This window comes from Neovison vison, chromosome 2 (assembly GCF_020171115.1).
Source record: "Neovison vison isolate M4711 chromosome 2, ASM_NN_V1, whole genome shotgun sequence".
Taxonomy (NCBI): Eukaryota; Metazoa; Chordata; class Mammalia; order Carnivora; family Mustelidae; genus Neogale; species Neogale vison.
Window position 1 is genome coordinate 27,363,428 of NC_058092.1, and position 25,511 is coordinate 27,388,938.

Below are 25,511 nucleotides of genomic sequence, written 5' to 3' on the forward strand. Positions count from 1 at the left end.
CTTCCCTTCCTCTCTCTCTGCCTGCTGCTTTGCCTACTTGTGATCTCTCTGTCAAATAAATGAATAAAATCTTAAAAAAATAATAAAATAAAAAGCTCTGGGCCCAACATGAGGCTTGAGTTCACGACCCCAAGATCAAGAGTTGCTCACTCCACTGACTGAGCCAGCCAGGTGCCATGGGGAAGATCACATTTTTTTTTTTTTTAAGATTTTATTTATTTGACAGACGGAGATCACAAGTAGGCAGAGAGACAGGCAGAGAGAGAGGCAGAGAGAGAGGGGGAAGCAGGCTCCCGGCTGAGCAGAGAGCCTGATGCGGGGCTCGATCCCAGGACCCCGGGATCATGACCTGAGCCTAAGGCAGAGGCTTTAACCCACTGAGCCACCCAGGCGCCCCGGGAAGATCACATTTTTAAGATGCTTTTTAACATCACACATTTGAGATGCCTATGAGACAACGGGCCTTTTAAGAAGCTGTCCACAAAATGTGATACAGTTGAGACAGTGGTGATTTCTTACGCTTGTAGAGAAACACTTGACATAATGCATTCACGTTCATTTTCCAACTTACACCTCACAGACACCTTACACCTTACACCTTACACTCCGAGACAGACATGAATGACGATCCTCATTTTATAGCTATAAACGGAGGCTCTGAAAGGTGTGTTTTTTTTCATTCAACCTTTACTAGGCAGCAGTACATTCCAGGCTGCAAGTCAAGGAATAAGGAGAGGGGCGCCTGACTCAGTAGAGGAAGCTACTCCTGATCTTAGGGTTGTAAGTTCAAGCCCCACAGTGGGTGTAGAGATTACTTAAAAATGAAGTCTTTATGAAAAGAAAAAAAAAAAAAGAATACAAGGTAGAAGACAGAATGCTGTCTCGAGTATGATGTGATGATAGCGTGACACTCCTCCCAGAAATATGCTCCCCTAGCCTTAGGTGAACAAGTCAAGACAGGAAACCCCAGGAGTTATTAAACAAGTACAGGACATAAAGACCACGGATGTCCAGTCCGGACCATTAGAAATTCTCAAAGGGCAGTTTGTGGAGAAGCAGTTGAGATGAGGGATTGCAAGAGGGCTGAGCGGCTTGTCCCCATGGCGCTTTGGTGAACAGAATCTGATGCTTTACGCACTAGCCCTGGAACGGTGTGTAGTTTGTACAACTGTGGGCCGAATTAAGATCAGAGACCTGTTCGCATGAAGTAAAACCATGTGTCCTACCCCACTGTGTAGAACCAGGAGGGGAGAGGGCCAACACTGAACATATCTCTCTCAGACACCCGGGCTCTTTCACCTCCAGGGAGGAGTCCCAGCAGGAGCCGTCGTTGCAGAGGGCCCTGGGGCCTGATTCATGAGTACATCCCTGAAGGTGATGGCTCAGTGTTTGGCGCACAGGCCTCTGGGTCTGGAGGCAACTCTCCAATCCTGTTAGCAAGGTCAAGGCTTGGCTTCCCCTATGACAGCTAGACCCGTATGGGGAAAAAGTGATCCAGAGCTGAAGACCCAACTTTGCTTTCTCCAAAGAGTGCTTTCTTTCCAGAACCTAGGACAGAAACCACCGGCTCCCTGGCCATCTTTCGCACTGCTTTTCTTATCCTCAGTGATCAATTCCAACCCTCTTCTTTTTTCCCTCCAAAAAGGGTCTGGAAAGCAAGAGGGGTGAAATAGCTGGCCCGCCTTCCCAGCTCTTTTGCATGGCGAAGGCTGCCTGCCTGGGGCCCTGTTTAGAAGGCTGGGGGGTGGGTGAATTAACCCTCACCTTGGACCTCAGGCTGCCAATCAAAGAGCTATAACCCCAGGTACCATTTGTATAAATTCTCCTCACCTGCCTTGAACCCAAACCACTTCGGGAGTTAGAGCAGAGAGGCCAGGAGGGGCAACTCCAAGGGCCTTCCTCTCTTTAGACCCAGGGGGCTCCCCTGGGAGGGAAGAGGCCTGAAAACAATGCTTCTGAGCATAAAACGGGCACTGACCTAAGAACAAGCACCCAATCTGGAGGGCAAACCCTGCCTTCAGGCATTGAGTTTTATTGAAATGCTACATACATATTAAAACATCTTTATATACATTTTCCCCATTACAAGATTACAAATATACACGTTCAAGGTCAGCATCTTGTATATTAGAAACAACTGTAGAAAACCTATGCCCTAACTCCAGCAATTAAATTGGTGTTCCCCATCTGCCTGTAACAAACTGGCACAATTCATCCAATTTCTTAAGTCCAGTTCCTGACAGTGAAACCGCCATATTCACATGGAATGTTTCTCCAAAGTAGCAGTGACACTCAGTTTTGAGGAGGATGAAAAAAATCTGTCTAGAATTGAGAGCCTCATGATTGTTCAGGGAAAATTGGGAGTGGGGGACCATTCTCTTCAACAATATTTTGATTATAAACTTGATAGTGGTTTTCTCTCTAAATAGCAATGAAGTGTTGTCCTCTGGTCAGAGTAATATAATAAACAAACCCCGTTTTGTGCAATAAATAATGGTTATATGTCTTTTGCCAGGATGAGAAGGGAGGTCCTTGAGCAACACTGTTCCATGTTGAGAATGTAGCTCCTGGAGGAGAGAGCTCTCTCTGTCCCATGGGGTAATGTGGACTGACACCGGGTGTGTGCAACCCTTTACCTTCATCCTCATAATCCAGAAAACAAGGGTCAACGTCTTTCTGACTTAGGTACCGATTTGCGTCCTTACCATAAGGGAAGCAAAAGTTAATTGGCAAGTTGAGGCTGCCTTGGGAAGAGGCATACGGGAAAACGGAAGGGGCAAGATAAATATAACAGCCCATCAGCGGGTTCCAAGGTCCTCCAAGAAGTTCTCTTTCACTGAGTCCAGGTCACTGTGGGGCACATCTTAGGGTGTGAAGGATTCCTTCTGGTATCAACATTCCCTGTTTTCTGGAATTTTCCGTAATGCCAAACTTTTTCCTCCTCCTCCTCCTCCTCCAACCACCCATTTCACAAAGAGCTATCAACCTAAGAGTCTGCTAGGCTAAAATGCCAAATATACAATGGAAGAAGTGAGCCTTCACCCAAGCAGCCATGGGTTAATGTTGTAAACACTGCAGAATTAAGATTAGTGGCCAACCCAGGAAATAATAGTAGGAAAGGAAAAAGATGTCCAGAGCGATGCAGTGGAAAGAATTGGAATCTCTGTCTGTAATCTTAATGCGCTGATTACAAAGGAGGGAGGGGAGTGGAGATCATCTATGTGAGCATCAATTCCAATTCCAATTCCAATCTTCAACACGAGGAACTTCTCAAAGCAGTCTCAGCAAAGGTGCCAGCACCCTTGATGATGTTAGCTTTCCAAGTATCTGAAGATGCTTTGCTTCAATCCTGAAGTGCTATCGTCTGTTTTGAGGCGCTTAGGTGAAGGGGATGTCATTAAAGATGGAGTTCTTCTCCTTACCTAGAGAGCACAGAAAGAGTCAGGACCAGCTCAAGACCCTCATACAAGTCCTTACCTTCCATTAGCTCTTAAGGAACGCAGAGTTAAATCATGGATGTTTAGGAAAAAGAGAAATATAAACTTTCTGGGAAAGTTTCAAAGCTGATGACCTACTGCGGGTAGCAGTCCTCTTCTGTTTCATTGGGGAGTACAAGATTAACACCACAGTGTAAGCCTTTAAGCTAGAAATATCTATATTTTTTTACTTAAAAATCAATCATCCATCAATCTCGCTCTGGACAGCCACCAAATCAGTTCTCAAATTCCCTACCTGAGCCTTAGACGATTCCTTCGCTGCCTCAGCCTTGGTAGGAGAAAGTGTATGGAAGACAAAGTTTCTTAAATTTCGGGGTGCACTGGGGTTCAGGTCAGAGAGGGCAGCCAGTTTCTGAAGCACAGCTTTGGGCTGGTTTAGCAGTGAGCCTGTCTTCGGCTAAAGAGAGAAGAGTCGGTTGGCATCAGATCCCAAGTGCCAAGGGAAGAACTAGAAGCCAGTCCCTCCCTGCCTCCCCCTTGTCTTGAGGGGACATATTCCTACCCCACTCAAGTAGAAAAGAAAGAGCAGACTCCTTTGACATCTACTTCCATTTCCTGCAGCCACCTCCCTCTGCTAATGACAGAGTACTCCCTTAGCCTGATCTGGGCCTGTAGAACCTTGCAGATCATGAACTCCCAACCAACCTGGTGGGCACTTTCCGGACTGATGGATTCAAAAGGATTTCTGAGTAAAGACTTTGGTTCTTGCATAACCACAGTGCGATTGGCTGAAAAGACAAGACAGAGAGGCTTGTTCTGGGCAAAGCTGATAGAATTACCTTTAAATCTAAACAAGTAAAGAAGCCTGTAACTAGACCAGTAAACTAAAGCTTAAGAACTTAGATTATTTTATAACAGTGACTTGAAACTATAGTAAGGAGCAGCAGGAAGACAGACAACCAACTTGAACATTGATAAATAGCTGACAGTAATAAGCAAAAACAAGCATGGTAAGAGTATAGAATAGTGTTTTAGAGCCTCATTCTGGAATTAGATACATCTGGGTTCAAAGTCCACCTCTAACACAATCCTGGGCAACTAAATAAAGAAGGCAGAATTCTTACTCTGAGAGGCCTTAGAAGATGAAGTCAAACCAGCTACATATACTCACAAGTACAATGTCCACTGCCCAATAGTCTAAGATCCAAGAACACTATCCTTTCCTATCTTGGAAGGCCTCTTTAAGACAATGTTAGGCACAGGCCCATGCCTAAGCCACAAGAGTCCCTAAGGCTGGAGTCACTTTAAGGCTCCAGCACAAACAATCCAGGGGGCTGGAACCCGAGGACGGCCAGTAGCTCACCATTTTTCTGTAGTGCTTTGGCTGTAACCTTCTTGGCTAGCATCATAAACTGACTGTCTTCCCCAATGTCTTCTTCTTCAGCTGCAATTTTTCCCTGCTGTGCCTGAAAATAAAAATCAGCATTAACAGAAGTCTACCCTGCCGCCAAATAGATAGCAGAGCCTGGACTGGGAAGCTAAGGTACCTGGGATATCATTTGCTTTCCTTTTTGCAACCTTTGTTGCTGTAGACAAAAAAAAAAAAAAATCGGTACTGGACAAACATGAATTGAACCGCTCATGGTCATCTTCTCAAAGCGCAAAAGAAAACTGGATTAAAAGGGACAGCAATAAGTTGCCCAAGGTTTTGAGACTATCCTGACAAGTGAGGTGAGTAGGTCCTCTCTTATTCATAAACTAGGGACAGAACAGAGGACTTTTTTTTTTTTTTTAAGATTTTATTTATTTATTTGACAGATCACAAGTAGGCGGAAAGGTAAGCAGAGAGAGAGGCGGGGGAAGCAGACCCCCCGCCGAGCAGGGAGTCCGAAGTGGGGCTCAATCCCAGGACCCTGGGATCATGACCTGAGCTGAAGGCAGAGGCTTTAACCCACTGAGCTACTCAGGCGCCCCAGAACAGAGGACTTTCGTGCGGATTTTCTACCTGGTCCCGAAGCCACTGCTCTCGTTCAATTCGCTCCTTCCTCCAACGGGCTTCTGTCTCGTCAAGCTGCTCTTCGATCTGATCATCATCAGAGTCTCTGTGGAACAAGTCCATCTGGGAAGCATCATCTAAAGCAAAGAGTCAAGGTTGTCAGCATTCTCCTAGGAGAAGGTGCTGGGACAGACACAAGGTACTCATTGTTCCTCATACATCGACACAACCTTTCCCCACTCACTAACACAAAGTCATGAAGACAGCCAGGTCTGTTGCAGTTTGGATTTCCACTCGCCATCTCAAACTGGACAAACACGGTCGCTGTACCGTTTGTTTCTGAAAGCAATGACCAAGATACCTATGTTTTTCCATCGGAATTTCCTCATTCGGCCAGGACCATCACTATGCAGATCCCCATCAGCGAGGTACCTCTCTTGGTATAAACGTAGCTGTCGCTTATCATCATCCAACATCGTTTTCCTGCAGGAAAAGTACAGCATTCAAGACCAGGACCACTCTGGATGGTCGTAGAAACATCCCATCACACAAAAGGGCTTGTCGGGATACTGACATGTGTATTTTCTTGATCTGATTCTGCAGCTCCTCATCAGAAGGAAGCACTTCATCAATTTCCTCCTGTTCATATTCGTCCAGCTCTTCCCCATCATACTCATCTTCACTTCCCACGTCACTCCCCGACACCTCTGCCTCATCCTCCAGGTATTTCTTCAATCTCCTAGAAAAGAATTGTGAAGATCAGAAATGCAACAAACATACACAGACTAGGGATGAAATGAGAAAAGCAGAACATAGAGCCACTTAAATTTTAATAATACATTTTAAAGATAAAGTCTGTCATTTAATACATACCGGATGCCAATAACTGCGCTTTCCAGGCATCACAGCATTATCTTAAGGGGAGGACTATTATTCCCTTCAGTTTACAGTTGAATGAACTGAGACCGAGAGAGTAAATAATTTACCCAAAGTCACACAGCTAGGAAATAGCAGAGCCTGGATTCAATGAGGTTCTTTAAAGTCAGAACTCCCGATCTCCTTTATACATTTGGGACATACCCGCTGGCAGGTTCAGATTATTCTGTTCTGTATTTAAGCTCACCAGTGTTGGGAAACAGGTTAGAAATGGTATGGTACAGGAACAAAATAGCCTGGGATCCCTTACAGCTATATCCTGACCCCCAAGTTAGAGGCCATGACTGAGGCTCAGAGTTACTGGTGAGTAAAACCACTATTAGTTAGTTTTTATGACCTCAGTTCCTACTGAGAACAAGTCTCCTGTCACTCTGAGTTCAAAGTCCTGTCATCTATGGCCATGAGTGGCAGAAGTCTGATGGCTTTCGGAAGGCTGATTTTTATCAAAGACTTATGTTATTTTTTTTTTTTAAGATTTTATTTATATATATTTATTTGTCAGAGAGAGAGAGAGAGGGAGAACATAAGTAGGCAGAGCAGCAGGCAGAGGTAGAGAGAGAAGCAGGTTCCCTGCTGAGCAAGGAGCCCGATGTGGGACTCAATCCCAGGACCCTGGGATCATGACCTGAGCTGACGGCAGCAGCTTAACCAACTGAGCCACCCAGGTGTCCCAGACTTATGTTATTTTTTTAAAGCTGAATTCCTCTAAATCTCAGGATTCCTGGGGAATTCCTTCCAGGGCTATCAGCTGAGTTCTCTGATCTTCCCATTCACCCACTTGGAGCTGTTCAACTTTTAGCTATCATTCTTCCTAAGATTTCATTTGGACAGAGGACTCTGCTGTTAAATAGGGTTTAAGAACCACCACCGTAGAAAAATCTATAGATGACCCAAACTTGCAAGAGATAGTTAATTTTTTAAAAAGATTTTATTTATTTGACAGACACAGGGAGATCACAAGTAAACAGAGAGGCAGACAGAGAGAGAGGGGGAAGCAGGCTCCCCACTGAGCAGAGAAGCCCCATACGGGACTCGATCCCCCCGGGACCACAACTGGAGCTGAAGGTAGAGGCTTAAGCCACTGAGCCACTCAGGTGCCCAAGAGTTAATTTGACAAGTGACAAATTAAAGCCCCAAAGTGATCTTAATAGAATGGAATGATGGGTTAGAGACAATAATATAGAGCTAGTAGGAATCAATATGATATCCTATATGTGAATTCCAAAAGTCATTCATGTACAATATAATACTGAATATCTATTAAAATGGTCTTTATAAAACTGTAACATCACAGGAAAATGCTTATGGATATCCCAAGTGAGAAAGAAGCAAGATGCAAAAGTGAACATACAAAAAAAAAAAAAAAAAAGCACAGATCTCAACTATATGAAAATATATGCATAAAAATGGTTATGGAGCAAGCTACCATCCACACATTCATTAAATATTTGGATGATGAGCACAGATAAGCTTTTATTTTTGGCTTCCTATCTTCTTTTAAATATTCTAAAATAAATGGTTTACTTTCATGAGCAGAAAAAAACATAAAAAATAACCCAAAAATGAACAGGAGGTCATTTGCCCAAGACCAGGATGAGGAAAACCTGAAATGACAGTAATTCATAGGAAAAAAGACCCTAGTCCTAGACAAGGAAGTTTCATTGTCTACTAAATCCTCAGGATCTATAGTGACTCTGCTCTTAGGATTGTTGGTTACTTTGTAAGTCATATGCGCCCAGAACAAGGATGTGGTTATACTGCTACCTACAGCTGGAGTCCCACCACACCTGAGGATAAAGAGAATATCCAGGACAAGAGGAGTCGGCAAGCAACGTTATATGAGAAATAGCTGAAGGAACTAGAGATATTTAGTATAGAACTCACTTAAAGAGTACATACCATCTTTGAACACTCAAGAGATAGCATGAGAATGGGGTTTATTTCATCTGTGTTAGCCACAAAAAGCAACAGAACCAGCAGACTTAGGTAAAACAATAGCAAGCTACAACTTAACCATTAGGAGAACTTTCTCTAGCAGTGGAAGGAATGGTCCTAACACCTACATTTGCCTTCTCAGCTTCTCAGACTGCTTCAGGAGCTCTTCCTCATCACCATCTTCATGGTCTTCCAGTGCCAGATCTTCATTATCAGAGTTACTACGTTCGTCCTGAAAAAAATGCAGAGTATCGCACATGGGGTTAACAGAACAAAACATGTTCTGCTTAACTTTGTTCTGCCTAACTTTAGTCCTCAACTAAAACAGGATTTATAAACTTCTGCCCAAACATCTCATTCTAGGAAATGGCTTCGGATAATATGCCAAACTCAGAATTCTCAACAATTCAGACTAGGAAAAAGACAAACAGCCGTAACACCTGGAAATCGGTTAGGATTACTCTGTTCCCTTCCAACTCACCTCATCACTATCAAACTCATTATCATTTGGGACAAGCCGAAAGTCTCCAAATTCCTCCTCTTCACCTTCTTCTTCCCTAAGGTGCAAAATAAAGAAATCAATAAGTAAGTTGTTGAAAGCAAACTATAAGTATTCAGTCAACTTAGAAACTAAAAGTATTTTATTGGCACCAACAATCTCTTCAAGAAACAGGAAATAAGATGCCTTGCCTTTAAAAAATTTTTTGTTTAATTATGATAAAATACACATAAGGCGCCTCATCTCAGCTGCCCTGCCCGAGACCCCCTGAGTGCTAACCCTATTCTCCAACTCGGTCCCACTTCCGCTCCAACAAGATGAAAGAAACTCTCATGAACCAGGAAAAACTTGCCAAACGGCAAAGCACAAGCGCGCATTGGTGGGAAAGGAACTGCTTGCCGAGAGAAGGTGGTTTATAGAATGGCTATAGCAGATCATAAAAAACTTCGGTTCTCCTTAGAGAAGTTAGGGATAAACAATTATCTCTGGTACTGAAGGAGTGAGTATGTTTACCAAGAAGAGCAGTGACCCGCTCTAACAACCCCAAAGTTCAGGCATCACTGGAGGTGAACACTTTCACCATTCCAGGCCATGCTGAGACAAAGCAGCTGACAGAAACAATACGGGCTGTCTTAAACCAGCTTGGTGCAGACAGTCTGACTAGTTTAAGACTGGCTGAAACTCTGTCCACACAACCTGTGAATGGAAAAGCCCCACTTGCTACCAGAGGGGACAATGATGATGAAGTTTTAGTTCTTGTGGAGATTTGGATGAAGCTTCCAAGAATGAAGCAAATGGAATAGAGTCAACTTCTCAAGAAGATAAAACCTGAAGAAGTTACTAGGAGCTGCTATTTTATATTATAACAGCTTTTTAAAATTTTGTTCATGGATCTGATGAAATTTAGAGCTCTAATATTTTTAAGCCCAAGCCCCTTGGACACTGAAGCTCTTTTCAGATTTTGCTTATGTACAATTCATTCTTTGGAGTGAATTAAGCTGAAGAAGTCTGGGAACAAAGTTTGAAGCAATGTTAATTTAATAAAGTTCTTTGCCTAGGACACAAACAAACAAAATGCATGTATCACAAGCACAACGCCCCGTGCAGAGTCCAGAGTGGGATTTGATCTCAAGACCCTGAGATCATGACCCAAGCTGAAATCAGGAGTCGGACACTTAACTGACAGAGCCACCCAGGTGCCCCAAAACTCTCCATGCTTTAAACAACAGGTTCCCCCTCTTCCCTCCCCTCAGCTCCTGGCAACTACACTTGTACTTTCTGTTTCTAGGAATTTGACTACTTTCAGTATCTCATGTAAGTGGAATCCTACAGCACTTGTATTTTGGGGACTGGCTTATTTCACCTAGCATAATGTCCTCAAGGTTCATCCATGTTGTCACATGTGTCAGAATTTCCTTTCTTTTTAAGGCTGAATAATCGTGTGTGTGTCCACCACATTTTGTTTTGTCACTTGGGATGTGCCCACCTTTTGATCATCATGAGTAATGCTAGGATGAATATGGGTGTTCAAACACCTGAGACCCTGTTTTCACTTCTTTTGTGAATATATTTGAAAGTGGAATTGCTGGATCATATTCTATTTTTAATTTTTTGAGACACTGCCATTCTGACTTCCACAGAAGCTTCCACATTTTACATTTCCCACCATCAGTGGATAAGGTTTCTAATTTCTCCATATCCTCACAAACACTTATTATTTTATGGGCTTTTTTTTTCTCTTTATAGTCGCCATCCTAATCGGTGTGAGGTGGTATCTTATTGTATCTTATTGGTTTTGATTTGTATTTCCCTAATTATTAGTGTTGAACACTTCCATATGCTTATTCTTGCCCTCCCCCCTTTTTAAAGAGAAATGTGTTTAATGGTAAAGCTTGGCACACGTTTAGTACCAGCCATGGCCTTAAATTGAAGCAGCAGGGACAGGTAGGCGACCCCCACGAAGGCTCACATGCCGAAGAGAATGAGGAAGGCGACCATCACACAGAAGAGCCCTGTGTCCTCAGACAGGGCAAAGCCCAGAATGGTACAGAAGAGATGCCCCTTGAGAGAAGGGTTCCTAGCACAGCCAATGATCAAAGCTGCCACTGTTCCAGAGCCAGGCCCTGAACCAGCCCCACTAACCGTGGCAGCCTCAGCACCAATAAATGTGGTTGCTGTGGCAATGTCCCAGGAGACAACGCTGGTTCTGGAACTTGGTCAGGGCTCCCGTAGTGGGGAGCTGCTCTAGGAGGCTGTTTAAATGGGATCCTGGCCTACTCAAGGAGGCAGACACAGGCCTGACTGGAGCCCTGGCATAACAGTAGATCGGAGCCAAAGAAATGAGCAATGCCCGGTCATCTGCACTCTCTGCCTCCCAGTTTTAGCTCTTTCTATTCTTGCCCTTTTCACTTTTTTCCAAGATTTTATTTATTGGGGTGCCTATGTGGCTCAGTGGGTTAAGCATCTGCTTTCAGCTCAGGTCATGATCCCAGAGTCCTGGGATTGAGCCCCACATCAGGCTCCCCACTCAGCAGGGAATCTGCTTCTATTCTTCCCCCTACTTATGCCTTGTCTCTCGATTTTTCTCTCTTTCAAATAAACAAATAAATAAAATATTAAAAAAAAAAAAGACTTTATTTGAGAGAGAGAGAAAGCACCAATGGGAGGAGTGGTGGAGGGAGAGGGAGAGGGAGAAGCAGACTCCCTGCTGAGGACGAAGCCCAACTCGGGCCCTGACACCAGGCTTAGTCCCAGGTCCCTGAGATCACAACCTGAGCCCAAGGCGGAGGCTTAACCGACGGAGTCAAACAGGCACTCCGTATTCTTGCTTTCTTTAACCCTGTTCTCCACCAACTAAAGGAAAGTATTTTAATTTCCTTACTTTGCAAATAAGACTCAAATGTACTGTAAGACTGACTCTCAGGATAGGAAGCGCCTAAGATGGTTCCTTATTGCTGACCTCAGGATTTTATCAGAAGTCTGGGCCTTCCTACATTCCCTCCAGTCACTGAGACTCACCTGTCTGTGGGGAAAGAACCTGAGCAAAGAGCAAGTGCTTCTTCCATGGGATCCCCCAAGCTGCTCTCCTTCTCCTGTTTATTTAACTCTGATGGAGCCAGAGTAGAGGCGTCTATACCACAACAAAGAAAAAGATTTGTCATCAAGAAATAACAGCTCTGTCTTCTTTCCCCAGCTCAATACAGTTCTAAGGTAAGCTTGCCAAAAAGAGCTCACCATCCATTCATTCAACAAATCCTTATTTGGTGCTTACTATGTGCCAGGCACCAGGGATATGTAGTGAACAAAACAAAAATCCCAGCTCTCAGAGAGCTGACATTCTAGCATCGGGGAGGAAGGAACACGCAGGTGGAAATAAGTAGGCATTGATATGAAATTAACTATACACCAACTCTCTTCTAAGCTTTGCATGCATATTAACCATAAATGAGAAATCACATGGGTTAAGTTAAGAAATCATCGAAGCTTAAGTTGACATTTTATCACGTTAAGAAAGTAAGGGCTCCAAATGTCAGGAAGCTAAGAATTCAAACCACCCACAAGAATTCGTCACAGCCCTGCCTTCTGTGAATTTCTCACCCAAGGGTAACAGGCTTCTCTTCAAGGACACTGATTTAAGATATTTACTATGGTGAGCCTGATCTCTTGGCTATTTACCCTGAGAAGTGAATTTTCCTGAACAAAGATTCAGAAGTTCTTCTAGGTTCTCTTTCTTGTCGTTCTTCCTGGGCAGAGATTTTTCAGTCTGAGATGGGAACTTTCCAGTACACAGATCCAACAGCTCATCCATGTCCGCATCCATGGCATTCTCATCCATACTGGCCAATGGCAGCCCTGGCTTCAGAGCTTGGTACTGATTCCTGTGGTTTCTAACATTTAAGAACCTACAAGCACAATAAAGAATATAAGACATTCTCTAGGGGAAAAAACAAAGTAGTGAGTAAAAAATTTTGAAGAGGATTTTTTTTTTTTTTTTTAAGATTTTATTTATTTATTTGACAGAGAGAAATCACAAGTAGATGGAGAGGCAGGCAGAGAGAGAGAGAGGGAAGCAGGCTCCCTGCTGAGCAGAGAGTCCGATGCGGGACTCAATCCCAGGACCCTGAGATCATGACCTGAGCCGAAGGCAGCGGCTTAACCCACTGAGCCACCCAGGCGCCCCTGAAGAGGATTTTTTTTTAAGAAGGTTGGGGAGGGGTTGACTGAGAAGGAAAAAGAGAATCTTAGGCAGGCTTCATGCCCAGCGCAGAGCTCAAGGCAGGCTTCGAGCTCATGACCCCGATATCATGACCTGAGCCGAAATCAAGAGTCAGATGTTTAACTGAATGAGCCACCCAGGCATACTGTGGGTAAAAAAATTTGATGTTTCTTTTCTTTTCTTTTTTTTAAGATTTTATTTATTTATTTGTCAGAGAGAGAGAGCACAAGCAGGGGTAGCTGCAGAGAGAGGGAGAAGTACCCTCTCCGCTGAGTAAGGAGCCCAATGTGGAAATCAATCCCAGGACCCTTGGATCATGACCTGAGCCGAAGGCAGATACTTAACCAGCTGAACCACCTAGGTGTCCCCAAAATTTGATGTTTCTAAAACTAATCTTTTAAGCTGAATTCCAAGAGCACTTAGGTGGCTCAGGTCATGATCTCAGAGTCCTAGGATCAAGCCCTGTGCCAGTGTCCCTGCTCAGCAGGGAGCTTGCTTCTCCCTCTCCCTCTGCCCCTCCTCCTGCTTATGTTCTCTCTCAAATAAATCAATAAAATCTTAAAAAAAAAAAAAAAAAAGCTGGATCCCAAACCAGAAGACAAAGGATTCAAACTGTAGCCCTGTGATAATCTAAAGAGGGAGGGAGTTTAGTAAGAGAATAAATGCTATTAGAAAGGTAAAGGGGTAAAGGATAATATTAGGTTTCAGACAGTGCCAGAGTAGAACTTGGTGCTATGTCCATGTAATGTGCCACAGCTCTGTCCACCCTCAATCCCACACTTCAATCCTAACACAGCAGGACAGATTTCAAGGAAAGCAGAGCTCGAAGGATCAGAATGCCAGCAAGGACTATTTACGTTTTATTTTCTGGAGAGCTTTTGTTCAAACTTGCAGAATGTAATACTAATGGTCTGTACACCTTCTCTTTCTCAGAAGAGAAAGCACAGATGGAGCAACAGAAGCTCACTTTATTTTTAAACAAAATTAAGCAGTACCCAGCACCATTCCACCCACAGAAACATAAAACTACCTACCCATCTGCATCCAACAGTTGGCTCTGAGTGTCATCTTCTAAACAGAACTGGAAGTCTCCGGCTCCTAGGAAAAGTGTCTTAGGCTCTGGGGAGGCGTTATACAGATCCTGGGAATCCTCTATGGGAAGTGAAGGCTCAGACAGCTTTCCTGAACTCTGGCACCAAAACAAAACCAAACAAAAACAAAACATTTTATAATTGTCATTCACTGTCATGACAACAACAGAAGTTGCTATTTGCAGGATTTTATCTACTCTCAGGCAATTGCAGTTGAGGAGGACAATGCATAGCCAAGAGAAGAATAAAGAAAAAACGTCTTCAAGAAAGTAAGAACGCTGGATGAGGCTTGTTTTTAATACACAAAGGGGGTGGTTTCTTTAAACTGAACATACATAATGTGGTGGGAGTTGCTTGGCTTGGACACAATTTAGCAGTGTGGGAAGTAAAAGAGGGAGGAGATTAGAAAACCATTACCATCTCACCTTAGACGCTGAGCTGACCAAACTGGCTCGAAATAGCCCAGGGGAAGGAGATCTGAATCCTCCCGGTGTAGCGAAAAAACTGGTCCCGCGGCCTGTCTGTCTGTTGCAAGGCTGATAGGATGGAATTGTGGAGCCAATCAGCTCAAAACTACTATTGTGGCTGCTCTCCTTTGTTAGCAATGAGCATGAATCATCTTCATCTAAAGAAAGAGAAATAACTTAAGTGCATGGGTCCAGAAATAAGGGGGATCTGTTTAGGAAAAAGAATTGAGAATGAAACTGTCAGGTAACATTCATAGGCAAATCTCTCAAGTTATAAGTTCTAAAACATGAAGGTGAAGGTGAATTATGGTACTAAAATAGCATTATACAGTCGGGGTTTGTCACTAAGCTAAGTGACACCTGAAAGTTCCCATCTTTCTCTCATCCTGCCTAACACCTATCATCACTCTCCCTGTTATCCAATCACGTATTCATCTTTTTATCTACATAGGACAGAAATGTTTCATGGTTCATTTAATCAACACATACTACTAAGGACTTATTATATGTCCACAGTCAACTGAAAAGAAACTGAATGTAAGCTTTCAAAAACAGAACGAAGAAAAATCTTCTAATTCACAAAGTCCTTTTAGAAAAATTTTCTAACTCATAAATGCTTTTCATTGCCACAGGGAAGACTGAGAAAAGTCTACTAGAGTTAAAAAAAAAATGGAATCTTATGGAATTGTAGTCCTTAAGTACCAAAGCTAGAGGAGCTAAGAAAAATCAAGTTCTGTGTATGAGTCATTACTTACCCAGTTTGCTAGACCTTTTGCCTGAGATTTCATCTGTTTCTGATTTTTCTTCACTAGGAAAGTAACTATAAAATAAGAAAGTAAATTGTTTGTTTCTGCTTTTTTTTTTTTAACATCTATTTGTTTTAGAAAGAGAGGAAAAACAAAAAGAGAGCTTGAGTGCACACGGATAAGGGGAGAGGCAGAGGGAGAGGAAGAGAGACAGAATCCCAAGCAGACTCCCCACTGAGCCTGGAGTCAGACGCAAGTCTCCATCCCATGACCCATGAGTTCATGCCTCAGTAGAAATCAAGAGTCGGACACTTAACCGACTGAGCCACCCAGGCGCCCCATGTTTTTGCTTCTTATGAGAGGGCAAACCCAAGGGAATCTTATCTTTCACTAGAGAGAATTACTTACCCCATCTTGGAAGAGTTGTCCTTAAATAGAAGTAAGGTAGAATCGGATGACAGAGGCTTGGGGACAGACAGAAGTCCAACTGATTTCCCAATGTCACTACTGCCATCACTGTTGTCTTTATCTATTTCTTTCTCGTCTTTGGTTTCCATTTCTTCACTACCGAGAAGGAATTCTGCAATCTTCACCAATCACACCACCCAAAAACAAAAAGAGTCAAAAAATTCAAAAGCAAATATGCTGTTAGCCAAATATATGGCTGCTTGGTTACAGGTCACATCTTAGATCTGAAAAGGTAAATCTGAAGGAAGCTTGGTCTAACCATTAGCAGTAACATAACCTTCCGACACCTCTAGAGCTCTTTTATACTTATTTTACCGTTTATCTTCCCCAAATTGCTAAAAGACTGTGAAAGACTGGGTTATCATTTTATTGAAGCAATAAGAGGCTAAATAATTAGCCTGAGACTGAAGGACAACTAGTGGCCTCAGACCAAAAACAGACTGACATGCTGCCTACTTCAGCCTTTGCTTTCCTTCTTTCTTTTTTCCTTACCCAAGGATAAATATGAGCCAACTCTCACAATGACTGCAGAGTTCCAGCAAGGGAGCTTTTCTTTTTAATTATGTATGTCTGTATGTATTTCCTTTGGTGGCTTTTTTCTTTTTCTCAGTACCCAAAACCATATCATCATCTATCTTACCTAGCCAGAAACAAGGGCAAGAGACCCTTCTAAAAATACCCTCCTCAGTGAAGAAAGAAAGAAACTCAGGAAGGTCTCAGCTTGCCTGAAAACTTATTCCAGACCTCCACCTGACCAAGGTTAAGACTGCTGTTCATCTTAAATAGAGAAAACTATGTAAACAACAAGATAAAAGCAACTATGAATACAAAGCTGTTTCCATTTTAGCCTTATGTTTCAACAAGCAGACTAACAGGTAGAAGCCAAGGCTAAAGGCCCTGTGAACGGCAGGTAGTCAAACGTGTGGAGAGAACTGAATGCACTAGGACTTCAGTACCTCTGAGCTAGTTACATCACCTCTGCCCCTAAAATCTCTTATACAATTGAACATGCTTACTCTGCTCTGATTCAAATCTGATTTTCTCTTTCTCTTATCCATCCTGACCAAGTAACAAAATTAAATAATTTTCAGAACCTCCTGATTGCCTTCTTCCTCCACTTCTTGCTCTAAATCTTCCTCTTCTTGCTCTAAATCTCTCTCTTCCTCCTCTTCTCCATCTTCCTCTGATTCGTCCGTCATTTCTTCCTCCTCTTCCTCTTCTTCAAATCCATCTTCATTATCTAACTTAAATAATGCTTGCCGCTTTTGGCGCTCCTCAAGCCTACGGAGTTTCATCGCTTCCTGTAGTTTGGCTTTCAGCACCTGAAGCTTTTCACCTGAACAGAGATACGGAGAAACACTTCAGACAGAATGACCAACTGCCCACTGCAATCATGGAAGCATGTGTTTCAGGCAACTCCAGAAGCATTCTAGTCACATCCCCAAAGGAAAATCAGAGACTTTAGTACTCTCGGCTTTTGCTACCTTAACAAATAAGGAGTATAAAGAACTAAAATGTAAGAGAACTTGCACAGTGATGTTCTACACCCTGGAATAATATACCACACAGAGATTATAAAGTTATTAAAGAGCAAAAACACGGTGGAAGAGCAGGACTCTGGCTCTGGCTCAGAAGCCATGAAGGACAACACTGATAATATTAAGGAAAAGAAGAAACAACTCAAGAGTAAAATGGGCAGGGGTGCCGGGGTGGCTAAGTGGATTAAAGCCTCTGCCTTTGGCTCAGGTGATGATCCCAGGGTCCTGGGATTGAGCCCTGCATCCGGCTCAGCCTGCTTCCTCCTCTCTCTCTGCCTGCCTCTCTGCCTACTTGTGATCTCTGTCTGTCAAATAAATAAATAAAATCTTTAAAAAAAAAAAAAAGTAAAATGGGCAAAGGGTATATTCAAAGAAAAAAATGAACATATGTGGTTAATAAATAAAACTAATGCTTAACCTCATTTCTTTTTTTTAAAGACGTGGGACTTGAACTCACAACCCCAAGACCAAGAGTCATATGCTCCATCACCTGAGGCAGTGAGGCACCCCTCCCCTCATTTCTAATTAAAGTGATACAAATCAAAATAATTTGTCAAAATAATTTGACATATTTGGCAAAAATTAGAAGGTTTGATAATCTCTTATAACAAGAAGATACAGGAACTCTTACACACTGTGATTCCGTGTGTAAATTGGTACAACTATTTTTTTTTTTTAAGATTTTATTTATTTATTTGACAGAGAGAAATCACAAGTAGATGGAGAGGCAGGCAGAGAGAGAGTGAGGGAAGCAGGCTCCCTGCTGAGCAGAAAGCCCGATGCGGGACTCGATCCCAGGACCCTGAGATCATGACCTGAGCCAAAGGCAGCAGCTTAACCCACTGAGCCACCCAGGCGCCCCTATTTTTTTTTTTAAAGATTTTATTTTTATTTATTTGACACATAGAGAGAGATCACAAGTAAGCAGAGAGGCAGGCAGAGGGAGAGGGGGAAGCAGGCTCCCCGCTGAGCAGAGAGCCCGACTCAGGACTTGATCCCAGGACCCTGAGATCATGACCCAAGCCGAAGGCAGAGGCCTAACCCACTGAGCCACCCAGGCGCCCTAAAGATTTTATTTATTTATTTGAACCAAAGTGAGAGAAAGCACTACAAGTGGGAGTAGCAGAGGGGAGGTAGAAAAAGACTCCTGGTTAAGCAGAGAGTGAGACATGGGATTCAATCCCAGGACCCTGAGATCATGACCTGAGGCAAAGGCAGATGCTTAACTGACTAAGCCACCCAGGTGCCCTTGGTACAACTATTTTGAAGGACAATGGGATGATACATATCAAAATTTGACTCTATAATTCCACGGAGTAAGGAATTCTGCATCCAGGTACACCAATATACACCTGATAATGGAGTTCAACACTGTATAAAATGCCAAGAACTAGAATAAACAAGATATTCATTAGCAGGATTATAGTTAAACAAATCATGTTATAGTTGCACAATAGAATATTATGCAGCTGTTAAAAAACACTTTAAAAGCGGGTGCCTGGGTGGCTCAGTGGGTTAAAGCCTCTGCCTTCAGCTCAGGTCATGATCCCAGGGTACTGAGATAGAGCCCTACATCGGGCTCCCTATTCACAGGAAGCCTGCTTCTCCTTCTCCCACTCTTGTTTTAACATTGTTAAAACAAAAAAGCAGATAAGAAATCCGAATGCAGGGGCACCAGGGTGGCTCAGTCGTTAAGGGTCTGCCTTTGGCTCTGGTCATGATCCCAGTGTCCTGGGATCAAGCCCTGCATCGGGCTCTCTGCTCAGCTAGAAGCTTCCCCGCCTCTCTCTGCCTGCCTCCCTGCCTACTTGTAATCTCTGTCAAATAAATAAATGAATAAATCTGGAAAAACAAAACAAAACAAAAAACTTCAAAAGCAATAAAATGTATATTTGAGCTCTGAAGTTACAAGATCTGGATTAGGCTGCTGGTTCTACTACTCACGGGCTGTGTAAACTTGAGCAAGTGGCTTAAATGCTTTGTATATCAGTTTCTTCATATATAAAATAAAGACATTGATGTATTCAGTAAAGTACCTAGAGCAGTGCCTGGCATAGAGTAAGTATCCAATGTCTGTCTGTCTCTTTCTCTCACACACACACACACAATGGTATACATATACAATATGAATTTCCTTCCCAGAACACATAAAAAACTGTGAACAGCTACCTTTAGGAAGAATAACTTTGCATTTCATACATTTTCCTCAATGTCTTAATTTTTTTCTTTGTGTCATATTAATTGTATTTTCAAAGTAGAAGTGGGGACTACAGACATTGTTAAAACAAAAAAGCAGATAAGAAATAAGAATGCAGGGGCACCGGGGTAGTTCAGTCAGTCGTTAAGGGTCTGCCTTCGGCTCTGGTCATGATCCCATGTCCTGGGATCAAGCCCTGCATCAGGCTCCCTGTTCACAGGAAACCTGCTTCTCTCTTTCCCACTTCCCCTGCTTGTGTTCCTGCTCTCCCTGTCTCTCTCGCTACATCAAATAAATTTTTAAAATCTTAAAAAAAAAAAAAATTTAAAAAAAATCCAAATGCATGGTCTGATCATCCTATTGTTTCTAAAAACATATACATACATACATGGAAAGAGAGATTAAAAGGATACACAATAGGGATGCTTAGGTGGCTCAGGCAGTTAAGGGAAGCTCTTGATTTCAGCTTAGTTCATGACCTCAGGGTTGTGAGATCAAGCCCTGGGCTCAGGAGGAGGTCTGCTTGAGATTCTCTCTCCCAATCTCTCTCTCTCTTTCTCTGTCCCTCCTCCAACTCATGCTCATGCTCTCTCTACAATAAACAAATCAAAAAAAAAAAAAAAAGGATACAATATAGTTATAAGTGTCTCTGATAGAGGATCGTAGAAGCTTTGTCTTTATTCTTTGTGTTTTCTACATGAATATTTATAGTTTTTTAAATTAATATATTAGTTTTTAAAGTTTTTTACTTAAGTAATCCCTATACACTGTGGGGACTCAAACTCACAACCCCAAGATCAAGAGTTTCATGTTCTTCTGACTGAGCCAGCCAGGCATTTCTACTTATTGTTTTTTATAAGACAAAGACAATTGGAAATAAAGTCATCCTACCCACCCCACACACCTAAGCAATGCTACATGGGAATCATGCCATAGGGACTGCTATCCAATCTCCAAAGTGTCCAAGGAAAGAGATTCTAGAACTTTTCACGACAGGGTCTTCAGTCGCCATAAATACCTGCCTGAGTACAAAGCGTAAGGAATCAAATGAACAAAAACATGAACTCAAATACCTGGCTTTGTGTGGCTTGCTCCATCCAGCTTCTCAGTGGCCAAAGTCACAGGTACCACATCTGCCTTCAGCTCTTCCTTTCCATCAGTATCCATGCCTTTCACTATGATGTTCACATTCACCTTCTGACCAGCCCTGGGCTTGACCACTGGGTTAGCATGCTTCCAGAAACGCTGTTTCAAGGCTTCCAGTTCTAGATCCAAACACCAAGAAGTATGTCAGTTTGCTATGCTTAAACTTTTTCCTTTAAGATTCCAGTTATGTTTAAGTTCAAAAAGTTGCTTGGGGAGAAAAAAATACCTAAAGACACCAATCACTGCTATGCTACTAACACCTATGTCAAATTCATACCCATATAAGTTAATCCAAACTAATAAAATGTTGCAATTGTTCTTCTCCAGTATACTTCACAAATCATTTTACAGTAGAAATTTATAACTGAAGTTTCTAGATGTAAACAATTCTTTCTTTTCCTCATTTTTAAAATTTAAATTCCGTTAATTAACATATATTAGTAGTTTCAGATAAATGTAGGCAATTCTTTTTTTTTTTTTAAAGATTTTATTTATTTGACAGACTGAGATCACAAGTAGGCAGTGAGGCGGGCAGAGAGAGAGGGAAGCAGGCTCCCTGCTGAGCAGAGAGCCCAATGCGGGGCTCAATCCCAGGACCCTGAGATCATGACCTGAGCCGAAGGCAGAGGCTTAACCCACTGAGCCACCCAGGTGCCCAAATGTAGGCAATTCTTAAAAAAAAAGTATTGAACTGGTAGAAACTGCACCATAATTATCAGTCATTCAGTGGCTTAATTTTTCATAGATTCCAGCCCCTTTTTAAAAATTTACCTATTCTGAACATTTCACTATTAATTAGCAATCTTATTAAATACGGAAAACATCAATTAAAAAGGGGGGAGAAATGATAATTCATCCAGTTAGTGATGTAACTCAGCAGCAGGACTGGAAAAGTCTGTTGGTGAAACTATTGTCCTAGGAAGATCAATATCATCAGGAAGGAAATCCTATTTACATGTGGCCTCTATACCACACATCCAACTAGTATACAAAGGGGAATATATATGCTGGGAGCAGTTAGTTCAGTGGTCCAGTGGCAATAGGATCTCTCTCCACTTCCCCATTGCTATAATAGCTCAGAATTTCTTTTTCGTTTCTCCCTCAGCTAGCCGTGACCTAGCATCATCACCTTCTGCCTCTGTTTAAGATCTCACACCACAGTGGGCTGTTTTAAGAGAGCTGAGTTATAAAAAGATTCCTTTGGGATTAAGGTTTGTTAGATATTTTCACATGCCTTCTCTTCCATCTAAAATGTCCAGTACACTCCAAGTTTGATTCTTTTTCTAAAATGCACCTGAGGGCACCTGGGTGGCTCAGTCATTAAGCATCTGCCTTCGGCTCAGGTCATGATCCCAGGGTCCTGGGATCGAGTCCCACATTAAGCTCCCTGCTCGGTGGGAAGCCTGCTTCTCCCTCTCCCACTCCCCCTGCTTGTGTCCCTCTCTCACTGTGTTTCTCTCAAATAAATAAATAGAATCTTTTAAAAAATTAAAAAATGAATGATAAAGGTCTAGGAAGAGAAGATGTAAGTTTGCACCTGCTTTTCTAGCAGTTCAGTAAGGCTGGAAGCAATGGGGAAATGCAAGTGGAAAGGTAACAGAAGTAAGCAGGTTGTTATTGGCACCAACAGAACAGAACAAATGGATGTGGAGGAAGATATGTTTGGGACCCAAAATAATAGTGAGGCAGAAGAGTTGCCTTCATTCTTCTAGAGAAAGTTAGTCTCCTTAAAGCTCTTCAACTCCAACGTACCTGGCACCTACTTTCCTTGCCTTTTACTACATGACTCAACCATCTCCCCCCTCACCCTAGAAACCCTGCTCAGGCTCCTCTCCCTCAATCAGTCTCTTCCCAAGTCCATTCATGTCCTCTGTGAAAAGTCTGCTCCAGCTCAGGTCTCCACCAGCAGCAGCTTGAATCTAAAACTGTTCTCATTCTCATATTTTAGTCCAGAAAGTAGAAGAATTAAGGGCAGAGATTATTCCCTACACTATTATGGGAAGCAGGAGTCCTACATTTCTAGCATCCCTAAGTTGAGATCTACCTGCCTTTTCTCATGTAAATCTTATTTTATGTGAGGTTAAGGAAACTAAGCTGTTCCTACTGCTTTTACTCTTAACCCTTTCCCCTGTCCACCCAGCTAGCCACCAGATTGAACTTCCCAAAATGACTATCTGATTGGGTCATTTCCTTTGCTAAAAATCTGTCCATGGTTCTCTTCTAACAAAAGGAAAAAGGCTCAGCTCCTCCCAGGGCCTAAAAACCCTGCATGACCTGGTCTCTCATTACCCATCTGCAATGCCTTTGCAATCTTCACTCTGGCTCACCAGAATACCCTGTTCTCTCTCTTTTCGCTGTTGGGCCATTTGCAGGTCTGTTCCCTCCACCAAGAATGCCCTCCCTCACCTCTCTGCTTTGGAACCTCCTACTTGCCTTTCAGGACTTAGCTCTGGTCCTGGTTCCTTTCAGAAGCCTCCCTGACTCCCAACGAGGTACTCAAGGGAGTTACCCTTCCTCTAGTCTCACAGTATACCCAGCCCTTACCATCCAGTCATGTAACGGTCTGTGTGCCTGCCTGTCCCTCCTACTAGACTTGAACTTCCTTGAGAGCAGGGGCTATGGCTTGTATACACAGCAGCCGACACCATGCTAGATAAAAGTTTCTTGCATGGATAAATAAAAGTTGATCCTAAGTTCATACATATGGAACTGGCTGGCATGGAAACCCAACTTTCACGTCAAATACTATTTCTGAAGGAAAACATATTTTGAGTTAAAAATAAATGCCTACGACGTGCCAAGCACTGTGCTAGTTCCCTATATAAGCCAAGTGTAATGTTGGAAAAAATGACCCAACCTCTCCAAGTCTCTGTCTCTTCACTGCAAAATAATACCTGGGGCTGTGAGAATTAATAGAGAATCTATCAATGTCTAATATAGTAGTCACTAAAAAAAAAAAAAAAGTTTTTTCCTTTTCCTGTCTCAGTCCAGAATGGTCTAGATTCCCTCACAGTGTCTAGTATTGTAACTATTTAAGAAATGTTTCTTCCCCTCTCTTACTCTGGCGCTGTTCAGATTATTTCTGGTCCCACATCACGAAACTTTTCCTCCACGTTCGGCAACTTATTTCCCTGCTTCTTTGCTAATGGAGCTCTGCTGGTTCTGTTATACAACTCTTTTCACTTCACCTCCTGCTCTGGTCAAACGGACTTATCCATCCACGGGCACCTGGGTGGCTCAGTGGGTTAAGCCGCTGCCTTCGGCTCAGGTCATGATCTCAGAGTCCTGGGATCGAGTCCCGCATCGGGCTCTCTGCTCAGCAGGGAGCCTGCTTCCATCTCTCTCTCTGCCTGCCTCTCCATCTACTTGTGATCTCTCTCTATCAAATAAATAAATAAAATCTTAAAAAAAAAAAAAACGGACTTATCCATCCTACCCATATGCTCTATGCAGCGCTCACTCTGTCCCTTCCAAGAAGGTCCTTCCCTCCACTTCCAAAAAACCCACCCATTTAGTCAACAAAGACTCACAGGGTATAATATAGACACTAGATACCATGGATGACAGAGCACCTGCCCGCCAGAAGCTGTTATGGTTATGATGTAAGTAATTTCACTAATAATAGAAATAGGAGCCATTATTTGAGTGTTTCCTTATGCCATCTATTTCTGTGCCTTATTTCAATACATCTTCACTACAGCCCTGGGAAGTGGATATCCTTTTTTTTTTCCCCCTTAAAAAAGATGGCTCAGAGAGGTCATATAATAGCACACTCAAAGTTAAACAGTGAGTAGCATAGTCCAGATTCAAACCTTGGTCTTGCTACAAAGACTTATTTGCTGATTATCATGCCATACTGCTTCAGTACAGAGCAGGGAACACCCAGTTCTACCTACTATTCAGGATATGGTAATATTACCTAATTTGGTAATACATGAACTCTGAACTCTGTCTTGAAGGACCATTCATCGTTCACTCATCCAACATAAATGCCTATAATTTGTCATCCACTGTGGAAGCACTGGTGATAGAGTAAGGAACAAGCCAGAAGATCCCTATTCAAAGTATAAACGGAAAGGCAGTGAACAAGTAATTACATCCACCTACTCTTCAAGCCTTCTTTTAACCACCTTTTGGAAGAAACCAATCCTTCCTCTAAAGTGTCAGAGCACTTTATGCTAAGTGTTTCCTTCAGCAAAGACTACTTTTCCCTTTCCCTCATATAATTTTTTCCAATCATCAGTGACACACGTTCATTCTAGATGTCACTTTCCACCTTCTCTCTTGCGTTATTACTGTTATTTGCATACTTACCTCCCCTACAAGAGTGTAAGTAGCTTAAATGTATGATAAATCTTAGATTGCTCTTGGTGTGCCCTACAGAACCTTGCATGTCGTGGATAGTTTAATATTTGTTAAATGAGCGGAGAAAGAAAAGAAATTCAGTTTGCAGACAATTTACTGAACCAAATGTTTTTCTTTATAGTGAAAAAATGAATAATGCTGGGGGTGCCTGTGTGGCTCAGTCGGTTGTGTCTGCCTTCTGCTCAGGTCAAGATCCCAGAGTCCTGGGAACGAGCCCCACATTGGGCTCCCCGCTCAGCGGGAAGCCTGCTTCTCCCTCTCCTACTCTCCCTGTTTGAATTCCCTCTCTTGCTATGTGTGTCTCTCTCTGTCAAATAAATTAAAAAGATCTTTTAAAAAAATGAATAATGCTTTTTTAGATGTCATACCATAATACAACAGTGACGTGCCTCTTTTGTATACTAACCTATCAACAGGCTTCTATTTTTTTTTTTTTAAGATTTTATTTATTTATTTGACAGAGAGATAGTGAGA

General features: G+C 42.5%; 1 protein-coding gene across 1 annotated transcript in view; it reads right to left on the reverse strand.

Moving 5' to 3' along the window:
* Positions 1-1,998: 1,998 nt before the first annotated feature.
* The window catches only part of CLSPN (claspin), a 33,096-nt gene continuing 9,583 nt past the window's right edge, over positions 1,999-25,511 (reverse strand). Inside the window, exons 9-25 of the mRNA XM_044237788.1 lie at positions 20,600-20,791; positions 16,886-17,127; positions 15,732-15,910; positions 15,333-15,397; positions 14,536-14,735; positions 14,054-14,208; positions 12,479-12,705; positions 11,822-11,933; positions 8,786-8,861; positions 8,433-8,536; positions 6,008-6,172; positions 5,795-5,916; positions 5,443-5,570; positions 4,801-4,903; positions 4,143-4,225; positions 3,733-3,894; positions 1,999-3,422 (exon numbers count right to left, since the gene is read on the reverse strand). Coding sequence (XP_044093723.1) covers positions 3,312-3,422; positions 3,733-3,894; positions 4,143-4,225; positions 4,801-4,903; positions 5,443-5,570; positions 5,795-5,916; positions 6,008-6,172; positions 8,433-8,536; positions 8,786-8,861; positions 11,822-11,933; positions 12,479-12,705; positions 14,054-14,208; positions 14,536-14,735; positions 15,333-15,397; positions 15,732-15,910; positions 16,886-17,127; positions 20,600-20,791 — 2,426 coding nt within the window. The 3' untranslated portion in view covers positions 1,999-3,311. The remainder of the gene's footprint in view (positions 3,423-3,732; positions 3,895-4,142; positions 4,226-4,800; positions 4,904-5,442; positions 5,571-5,794; positions 5,917-6,007; positions 6,173-8,432; positions 8,537-8,785; positions 8,862-11,821; positions 11,934-12,478; positions 12,706-14,053; positions 14,209-14,535; positions 14,736-15,332; positions 15,398-15,731; positions 15,911-16,885; positions 17,128-20,599; positions 20,792-25,511) is intronic.